The 11,370-nt window shown below is 31.5% G+C and overlaps 1 protein-coding gene across 3 annotated transcripts; it reads right to left on the minus strand.

Moving 5' to 3' along the window:
• Positions 1-4,080: 4,080 nt before the first annotated feature.
• On the minus strand, positions 4,081-8,241 carry LOC114252105 (uncharacterized). Of its 3 annotated transcripts, none has more exons than XM_089729448.1 (6): positions 5,501-8,241; positions 5,281-5,413; positions 5,005-5,187; positions 4,877-4,925; positions 4,675-4,803; positions 4,081-4,548 (listed from the first exon to the last, which is right to left on the minus strand). In XM_089729448.1, the coding sequence occupies exons 1-6, from the start codon at positions 5,548-5,550 to the stop codon at positions 4,202-4,204; spliced, it is 891 nt and encodes a 296-aa protein (XP_089585574.1). In that variant the 5' UTR covers positions 5,551-8,241; the 3' UTR covers positions 4,081-4,201. The 3 variants fall into 3 exon arrangements, with proteins under 3 accessions (XP_089585574.1, XP_089585575.1, XP_089585576.1); XM_089729449.1 differs by having other exon boundaries at positions 4,081-4,551; positions 5,501-8,240; XM_089729450.1 differs by having other exon boundaries at positions 4,081-4,551; positions 5,518-8,238.
• Positions 8,242-11,370: the final 3,129 nt, after the last annotated feature.

Here is an 11,370-nt window from a genome sequence, read left to right on the forward strand (position 1 = left end):
AGCTTTACCACGACAGTCCTCGAGTGCCGGCTCAGTGAATTTGGCCCTTCCTTTTGTTGATTTTCAGTTTCATTTTTTATTTTTAATTATTTGTTCGTCGTTTGTTAGTTAATGTTCGAATGTGAAAATTGTTTGTTCGTCTTTTATTTATTTATAAATATTAAACAAATGATCACCCTTAAGTCGGACCCTTTTACTAGATATCTTTATTTTCATCGGTCAGATTAGTTAATTTGGATCAATTATCGTTTGTTCGACAACCATTGGTGATTGTTCGATCATAAAAACAAGTAAATTCCCAATTTTTTATTATTTTATATCTAATAAGCAAACCATCACCTCACGCCTACATTGCGCATGGCCGGTTTTGTCAGTCAGCTGCCAATGACCGTATTTACTAGCGTTTTGTTAACAAGTGCGTTCATACTGTGTAATTAGTAGATCAAAAAAATATTGAAAACTTCAACAATACTTCAACAAAAATATGTCAGTGAAGAAGGCCAATTAATCGTGAAAGTACGATTAGCGCTGTTTTAATAAATTTAGTTATTTTTAATGATATTGAATATTAACAAGCAAATAGAAATTTCAGTGATATCAATAAAATCATCAATAAAAGAATCCGAAAATCAAAAAAGGGGGCCCAAATTCATTGAGTCACGAATACCACACGTGTATTTTTTAGTATCTACACTAGACTGTTTTTTTTTTGAAGATTAAATGGCCGGGTAAAAAGGTCTTTAAGTCAAGTCTTATTTTTCTTCGTATAATTTGTTTTAAGTTAAAAAATGATATGAAACGAAATTGAGATGAAGTTGATTAATTTGAGACCTTAATCAATTAGGATGAAATTAAACGAAACGGGATGAAATAAAATAAATAAAATGGCGTTTGTTTACTTAGACTTTTTATGTGGACTTTTTGGAAGAACACTAGAAACCGCGTCTAGTGGCTGTGTTTCATTTTTCCACGTTTATGCACTTTCACAGATGCTAGATAGTTAGTAAACTACCGCTACTACACATTTAAACCTATAGAAATACTAAATAAACAAAGTAAAACAATTCACATAACTTCGCACCCGTGTTCCTGTCAAAATCTCTACTTAAATGCTAACATTTTACATTAAAGTAGTGATATATAAATTTCACACCATGGCCAACATTTCATTTATTGTATAAAGCGATGCTTGCTTAAAATTAAGTGTTTATTGTAAATTCTATGGTAACTTATAAAAACGCTTTTCACATAAAAGGAATCTATGTATGACTTTTACACGTTATTTTGATTTATTTCTTCATGGTCGAAGTAATTCGTGAAAACGTGCTAGGGAAATACGTTTTCCAAACGTTTTGAACCCTAGCATAGTCAGTGTGCTTAGTGCGAGTTTTGTAACGTTCTCACTAGCGAGCCAGTTTGCTCAAATTTGTATGCAATTGGAACAGCGCCCCTAGCGGCAAACGTACTCGGTGTTATTTTGTGAGTGCGAGTTCATATTAACGTTGTGATCTCGTAACCGAGTAATTTTACCGAAATTAGTACCATGAATGACATTTGTGCGAGTGCGAGTTACAAATTGGATTTTGACATTTCGATCGAGTATGTTTAAATTAGTAGTTATATTTTTTTAACTGTAGAGGTAAAGATATCATACCATACAGCCCAATTTTTATTAATTTTTTTAATGCAAAATGATATGGAGTATAATGAAATAAAGCTGATTAATTGGAAACATTGATGAATTGACATGAAATGAAATGAAATGAGATCAGACGATATGGGATGAAATATAATATCAGTAAAATGGTGGTTATTTAGTGAAAGTTTTTCAGTAGACTTTTTGGCAGATTCCCAGAAGCTACTTCCAGCGGTTTTGTTTTATTTTCCCACATTTATTACCAAAATTTGAACCACCTTTATTACACATTTAAACCTGAAGAAACACTAAATAGACAAAACAAGACAATTCACACAACTTCGCTTTACGTGTTCCCGCCTAAAAGTCTGAAAGTCAGTATTTCTTCGCTTCACTTTACTTCAGCAAATTAAAGTTGTCGCAAAAAATTTGGTAGTGAAACTAACATAATTTGTTCTTTTTATTGATTTTGTTGTGTTAAGTTGGCATAAAGGTCTCGTTACCGGGCCATAAAATATACAAAATATATGTTTTTACAATACAAATAAATCAAAATATTAGGTATATAGGCAGGTAATACCTACTAAATTAAATATAATGATGGCAGCACGTAATTTTTTTGCATGGAAAATGCTATCGATGGCTGCAGCCCAAGATGAGCGAAATTATATGACTAGTATTCGGATAAAGTATAGAAATTCAAATAATCCAGTTACAAATCTTACTGAGACCGAATTTAGAAGAATCTATCGTTTCTCGAAGAAGACGTTTAAGTTCTTATGCGAAGAACTTAGACAACTAACAAATTTAAGATCATCTCAGCGCGTCAGCTTGGAAGTCAAGGTAAGATCTTTTAATAACATTAAAATATACGTAAACATACATCATTATTAAATTTTTTATGAAACTTTTGAAATTCTAGGTACTAACTGCCCTATTTTTCTACGCAACGGGATCCTACCAGCGGCCAGTGGGAATTGCAAAAAATGTGTCCCAAAAAATGTGTAGTGTGTATATTGAACAAGTAACGGAAGCTCTAATATATAAGGATTTTTTATGCAAATATATTAAGTTTCCAGACACTTCAACTGCCAGACAAGAAGTTAGTCGCAGGTATTAAAGATATCATAACAAGAATACTTTTTAGTGGTTAATAAGGTATAGTTCCAATGGTATTTATAATATTATCAATTTCAGGTTTTTTTATAAACATCAAATACCAGGTGTAATTGGATGCATAGACTGTAGTCATTTCAGAATATTTGGGCCACCTAAAAGAGAAGAGCATCAGTATTATTGCCGAAAACACTATCATTCTATTAACGTCCAAATGGTAAATAAGTAAAATTTTCCTTTATCATATAATCATTGTAAGAATGACTTTACTGGATTATAAATTAATATAATTTTTACAGGTATGTGATGATGAATATAGAATCCTCAATGTTAATTCTAAATTTGGAGGTGCAAATCATGACTCATTTATATGGGATAATAGTGACTTGAATCAGTATATGCAGTTGTTGCACCAAAATAATGAAACTATGTGGCTTTTAGGTAAACAAAATATTGGTTAAATTAGAGTAAGATTAAAGGGTAGAAAAGTGCATGATTGATATTGGAGTAAAGGTAACAATAAGTAGTCTGTCTCTACTACAGAGGTTGGTCATGCCAGAGCTTCATTAAAACCACAGCAAAGTGAGACTGGGCTGGTTATTAATATATCATTATATGATAGGATTATGTGAAATTGTATCTGTATTCATTTTTTTTAAAGGAGACTCTGGCTATCCGCAACGTCCATGGCTGATGACTCCAATTTTGAATGCTGCCCCAAATACACCTCAAAGCAATTATAATCAGAAGCATATGAGAGCTAGAGTTGTTATTGAAAACACATTTGGAAGACTAAAAAATCGTTGGCGGTGCCTTAACAAAGACAGGGCTCTTCACTATAAACCTGTAAAATGTGCTAGAATCATACTAGCCTGTTGTGTTTTGCACAATATAGGCATTAATTATGATACTGTAGACGATGCAGATAATATAGGTATGTATGAATTTATAAATGTATACAAGTTGTAATTTTACTCAATGATGTTAATATCCAACAAAAGTAGTTTGTATACTATTAATAAACTTTTTTTTAGATCTAGAAAATGATGATGACCAAGGCCATGATGAGATTATGAGAGAAACAAGTTCTACAGCCGATTTAATAAGAGGCAGGGTACTAAGGGATCAATTAGTTAGAAGATTATATCAGCAATAATTGTTTTAGATTATAAGTTCATTGATCCCTATCTTCATTTCATTTAGATTTTATTTTTTCTGTTCTTTTAGTCATAATTACAATCTTGTAAAAATATTTACTATATCTGTCTATGTTTAGTGTGGAGATAAATAATATTTAAAAGAAAAAAGCTTAAATAAAAATACAAGAATAAGAATAGAATCAGTCTTTAATTTTTTTAAATCTAAGTATATACTATAATAATTGAAGATAACAATTATAGAGATTAAAAACAAATAACAAGATAACAAAATTATATCTACTTTACAAATTTAATCTTTACAAAACTTATTAACTACTTGAGTTAATAAGTCTAATGCACTTAAACCCATGGCTTGCCATTCCCTCTGAGCCTGCACTTCCATTTCTCTTACTCTATTCCGATCTTTGCGCATTTCCATGAAATCTTTATGTTGGTCAATTTTAAATGCTCTCCAATTAGAATCTGAATTTCTAAAAAGAAGTGCAGCGTGCTCTGTCTGTGTTAGCCTGGCACGTCTTTGAAGCGGGGATCGTACTCGTGATGGTCTTTCGCGACGGCGTGGTGTGGTTGGTCCATACTGCACAGGAGACTGAGGTGCAGTAAAGGCAGACTCCAGATATGATGTTGGTACCACATCTGCTAAATTTGACAATAGAAAAAACTTGATTGAATCTGATAACAAATGTTGTTAGATTGTAAAAAAAACAAGAATGTTCTTTTGATCTTTTCACTTTATGTAAATAAAATATACTAATAGTTTACCTTCTACAATTTCAATATCTACATTGAATGCCTGGTTATGAGGTGTTGTCTCAACCTGGGTCTCCCTGGATGTGCTTGGTCCTGTATATATTCGACCAGAAGGTCCAGGCTCATTACATAGTTCAACACCTAAAATCAAAAAGAAAAGTCAGCCCCATCCTATTTGTTTATAAAAGAGTTATTGAATTGCCATTTGATCTACCTGTATTGCCAGATTGTACTGGAGTTCGGGGTTGTGATACAACAATATCCTGAAATTAATTAAATGCAAATCCCATGTAAACTAACAATTATCTTAAATGTACCCAAGCACTTAAAAACAGTAATAACCTGCGAAATTCCTGCCTCAGCCACCGCTAAACCTGTTGCTGTCTGCATACCAATAATATTCAAAACTCTTTGTTCCAACTCTGTAAGTTTAGTATTTAATGCAGGTCCACCACCAGTTCTACTTGCAAATTTATACATGCGTGCCGCTTTCTTTTTGGTGTTATTTTTAAAATCGCTCCACACCTTTAACATACAACAATTTTAATAGACCAAAGAACAAACTTCACAATTTAATGATAATTAACATACCATTGGAGTGATAATATAAACGCGTACCTTTTTCCACTTCTCTGTGGTTTTTGTATCACCACTGCCATCGCTGTTTAATAACGACGTTAACTCCTCCCAATGCTTAATACCTGCCATCCGACCTCTAGCGCTGGATGACGGCTTGCTGAGATCTCCGTGTCTATATAATCATAAGACAAACGCACAACAAATATCACAAGTTTACTTTAAAAACTTATTAAGCTTAGTAAATATCTTCATTACGTACTCTTCCATAATAGTTACCAATAATTCAAATTGATGCTGGCTTGTTTTCATTTTTACGTTGCTTTAAAACACCACTACAACAAAAATACCACACTGCACCAAAAACACCACAATCGATAAAAATGTTTAATTTTCAAAATTTAACAAGTCTTTAATTAATTTAACAACTGCGCAAATCGAGTGTACGTTCTTCAAGGTGAAAAATGAAGAATTGTGAGTGTGAGTTGACTTATGCTACTCGATTCACAGGACGTTTATTCACCGAAAGCAGCAATAATATTTTTTCTCGTATATTGGTAGCACGTGGTGTTTTGGCATTAGACCGTCTAAATGAAACACAAGTATTTCAACAGTATTTTAATGGGAACGTACCACTTTCAAAATTACTCGGGTAATGTCACGTGTTCAATACTATTTTGTACCTTTAGAATTAAAGTGGCTCAACCCAATATTCTTATTTTCTGGTAATTTTCAAAAATGTACTTCAAGAATTGTATTTTTTTTAGTTTTTCGATTTTAGCACTTTAAGGCATGCATTTTATTTGAAAAAGACAGAAAGAATACTTTGTCCTTTTCTAGACTAAAAGAGACTAAACTAATTTTATAAGTTGACAGAATAATATAGAAAAGAATAATAGGAAAACCCCTAATCCTCACATCTGAACAAGGCATGGCTCTCATAAAATTTATTTAATTTACAATATATTATGTAACTATATTAATCCGCACTTGTCAAAATCCTCTTAAATTATCAATATTCTTAATGAAATTCTTATTAATGATGTACAAGTGCAAATATTGAGCTGCTTGCCAGTAATGTCAGAATAGTGCTTTTTTTGTTGTTTTATTGTAGGCTGCCTATAATAATCAAAATCTGTGTGAAAGACAATAAATTATTTTATTATTACCTACTAATGGTAGTTCAGTGGTCGAAATTCAACCATAATTATTTTAAATTTTAAGTTTGAACATTATTATAGCTCTATTGTCACCTTTCTATTATCATTTCTATTAGAGACTAATAATTGTATTAAAGAAAAAAATATATTAATCTATTCTTAATTTGACCACAGATTGATAATCAATAAACATAAAGAGTATAAATGCGTGTGTGTGTGTCAAATACATGGTAGTGTATGTAAGGTTTTTTTTTAAAATGTTTATGCATAATTTAAAAACAATATATTAGCATTTTGCACTACTTCTCTATATTCTCTATAAGTGTGGGAAAACTTCTAAGTCCGCGCAATTTTCGTAAAAAGTGATACGAAGTTTTTGCTTCACGTATTAATATATAGATTCTTAATAATAATACATAAGTGTTTTGAAGCATAAAACTAATTATCTTAAAATTTTTAGTTATGCCACTTCAATTCTAAGGGTGCTAATTCGTAAAGAAACTTTGCCGTAATTGCGTGTTTTTCCAAACCTTTAAAATACACGAAGACACGAAAACAACCCCTCATAAATTTGATTTTTAGTAACTTTAATATAAGTATTAGAATTAGAGATTTAAGAATTTATTTTGAGTGTAATTATTTAGACATACTTTTAATTAATCTTGGAATAATTATTTCAGCTTTTTTTAAATAGGTACCTAAAGAAATTATTATTTTTAAAGAGAAATAGTTTTAATCATTTACCCTTTAGTTGTTAGTTATAAAATGATTGTACTATTTACGGTAAGCGTTGATGATCTTAATTAGGTGGCCCAAATATACTGAAATTATTACAAACATGCATCCTTATCGTAAGTGTAAAAAAGCAAAATTATTATTACATTGTTCAAATTTGTATATTTATAAATATATAACTGTATCTATGTTATTTGCGTATGTATATACGCATGTGTGTGTATATATATATATATATATTTCAATAGATAGGTACACCGTGTGCAATTCATTGCGGAATTATTCCTGTTTACTTGATCGTTGTCTGGAAGAGATCACTTTTAGCGATAAGACCAACACTTGTACTTTTTTGTTTTTAATGTTTCGCATTGTTTATTCATATTGTGTACAATAAAGAATACTATATCTCATTCCCTCTCTCATCAAACAACTATAAAAAAAAAAAGGAATGATTAATATTTACAACTAGCTAGATGTCGATAAAATTTTCTAACCGAAAAAATATATGTGTATAAACCATTAGAATACATAAAACCATATAAAACAACATTATTATTAAAAAACGAAAGAAAAAATCTTGGTTTTGTATTGGTTTCACGGAAAAAAATTTAGTGACTACTTAACTTGCTTGAAAGTGAAGAAATACTCTCAAAATCCATTAATTTGTAACTCGCACTCGCACATACAATAATCGAGAGGCTCACTTCGGTAAAGCTATTCGGTACATGAGACAGCAACATAAACAAACCTTCTCTCTCCCACAAAATGGGATTCATAAGTTTACCACTAGGTGGCACTGATACAACCTCACACAAATTAAACATAACATTGACATCGACTGAGTCATTAAAAAAACTCGCACTAAGCACAGGTACATTACCCATTACCCGACTAATTATAAATATCGGTAAAAAGCTTGGTATTTCAATTAAATGCCTTAAAAAAAAACCTTGCGTGCTACCAATATAAAAGAAAAAATTATCGCTTCTCAAGATGAATAAACGTCCTGCAAATCGAGTAACTCGCACTCAGAGCTCCGCACGTTTCACCGTGAAGAGCGTACACTCGATGCGAGTCATTCGATTCGATTTTTGAAACTCGCACTAAGCCTACAGTGTGCTTAGTGCGAGTTTTGTAACGTTCTCACTAGCGAGCCAGTTTGCTCAAATTTGTATGCAATTGGAACAGCGCCCCTAGCGGCAAACGTACTGGGTGTTATTTTGTGAGTGCGAGTTCATATTAACGTTGTGATCTCGTAACCGAGTAATTTTACCGAAATGAGTACTACGAATGACATTTGTGCGAGTGCGTGTTACAAATTAGTGGATTTTAACGTTTCGATCGAGTATTTCTTTAGTAGTTTTATTTTTCCAACTAGAGAGGCAAAAATATCATGCCATAGAACCTAATTTTTTTTTATGAAAAATGATAATATGGAGTGAAATGGATTTGATTAATTTGAAGCATTAATCAATTGGCATGGAATGAAATGAAATGAGATCAGATAATATGGGATAAAATATAATCTCTGCAAAATGCTGATTATATACTGAGATTTTTTTCAGTGGACCTTTTCGAAGACTTCGAGAAGCTACGTCCAGCGGTTTTGTTTAATTTTTTTAAATTTTCGCACTTTCACAGATACTAAACAGTTAATAAACCCACGTTACTTTGTTATTGCACAGATGGGTGGACGAGCTCCCGGCTCACCTAATCTTAAGTGGTTACCGGAGCCCATAGACATCTACAACGCAAATGCCGCCTCCCACCTTGAGATATTAGTTCTAAGGTCTCAGTATAGTTACAACGGTTGTCCCACCCTTCAAACCGAAACGCATTACTGCTTCACGGCAAAAATAGGCAGGGTGGTGATACCTACCCGTGCGGACTCACAAGACGTCCTACCACCAGTAATTACAAAAATTAATTTTGCGGGTTTGATTTTTATTACATGATGCTATTCCTTTACAGTGAAAGTCAATCGTAAACATTTGATAAGTACATATTTCATTAGAAAAATTGATACCCGCCGGCGGGATTAGAACACCGGTGCATTGCAAGATACGAATACACCGGACGCCTTAACCTTTAAGCCAGGACGGTCTCAAAATTACACTTATACACGAAGAAATATTAAATACGCATTAACTAAGAAACATTAAATAGACAAAATAAAACAATTCACACAATTTAGCTCCTCGCGGTCCCTCCAAAATGTCTTTTCACCTTTTTTTCCTAGTTGTTCAATTGTAAATGAATAAATCAAAATCAAATCGAGTTTACGTTCTATACGGTGAAAAATGAAGAATTGTGAGTGTGAGTTGAGATATGCTACTCGCTTCGCAGGGCGTTTATTCACCGAGAGCAGCAATAATATTATTTCTCGTATATTGGTAGCACGTGATGTTTTGGCATTAGACCGTCTAAATGAAATACAACGCATTTTAACAGCATTTTAATGGGAACCCACTACTTTCAAAATTATTCGGGTAATGTCACGTGTTCAATACTATTTTGTACCTTTAGAATTAAAGTGGCTCAACCCAAAATTCTTAGTTTCTGGTAAACTTCAATATTGTAATACAATAATTGTATTTTTTTAGTTTTTCGGTTTAAACACTTTAAGGCATGCCATTTTATTTGAAAAAGACAGAAAGAGTACTTTGTCCTTTTCTAGACTAAAAGAGACTGTTTAATTTTATAAGCTGATAGAATAATATAGAAAAGAATAATAGGATACCCTCTAATCGTCACATTGGAAAAAGGTATGGCTTTATCATTTTATCATTTAAATTATTTTTTATTGCACTTATAAAACTAATTTAATTTACAATATGTAACTACATATATCTATAACTAATCCGTACTTGTCAAATTCCTCATAAATTGTCAATATTCTTAATAAAATTCCTATTAATAATATACAAGTGCAAATGTTGAGCTGCTTGCCAGAAATGATATAATAGTGCTTTGTTTTTTTGTTGTTTCCTTGTAGGCTGCCTGTAATAATCTAAATCTGTGTGAAAGGCAATAAATGATTTTATTATTATCTACTAATGGTAGTCCAGTGGTCGAAATTTGACCATAATTTATTTAAATTTTAAGTTTGAACATTATTATAGTTCTATTGTCACCTTTCTATTATCATCATTTCTATAATAATCATTGCTCTATGTCGCCAAGGCTACATTATAGAAAAATAATATTAAAGACAAAAAATATTAATCTATTCTCACTTTGACCACAGATTGATAAATCTATAAACAAAAAAAGTATAAATGCATGTGTGTGTGTGTGTGTGTCAAATACATGGTAATGTGTGTAAGGTTTTTTTATTCATTTAGTTTATGTTTTTATTGTTTAAGCACAATTAAAAAAAAAAAATTAGCAATCTGCACTACTTCTCTATATTCTCTATGAGTGTGGGAAATTTTATACTTCTCCGTCCGCGCAATTTTCGTAAAAAGGAGTCCAACATTTTTGCTGCACGTATTACCTACTTAAAATGTAGGTTCTTAATAATAATACATAAGTGTTTTGAAATATAAAACTAATCTTAAATTTTTTAGTTATACCACTTCCATTCTAAGGGTGCAATTTCGTAAACAAACTTTGCCGTAATGGCGTAACCTTTAAAATACACGAAAACTGCCCAGCATAAACATATTTTTTTAGTAACTTTAATAGAAGTATTAGAATTAGAAGTTTATTATAGAATTTATTTAATTGTAATTACATATTTAGACATACTTAACATAATTAATCTTGGAATAGGTAATTATTTCAGCTTTTTTTAATTAAAGAAATTATGTTTTACATAGGTTTAATCTTTTACCCGTTGAACGTTTATAAAATGATTGTATTTACGGTAATAGTGTTGATGATCTTCATTAGGTGGCCCAAATATACTAAAATTATTACGAGCATCCATCCTTATTTATAAATGTGTAAAGAAGCAAAATTATTATTACATCGTTCAAATTTCTATATAATTTATAAATATAAATCTGTACGTATGTACCTGTAAATATGTATATTGCGCGCGTGTGTGTGTGTGTGCGCGTGTGTATGTGCGTGTGTGTATATATTTCTATAATAGATAGATACACAGTGTGCAATTCATTTCGAAATTATTCTTGCCCATCTAATGGTTGTCTGGAAGAGATCACTCTTAGCGATAAGACCAAGAAAAAATGTTTCACAATATTTATTCATTTTGTGTACAATAAAGAATACT

The sequence above is a fragment of the Bombyx mandarina genome, chromosome 08, assembly GCF_030267445.1.
Source record: "Bombyx mandarina strain Sakado chromosome 08, ASM3026744v2".
Taxonomy (NCBI): Eukaryota; Metazoa; Arthropoda; class Insecta; order Lepidoptera; family Bombycidae; genus Bombyx; species Bombyx mandarina.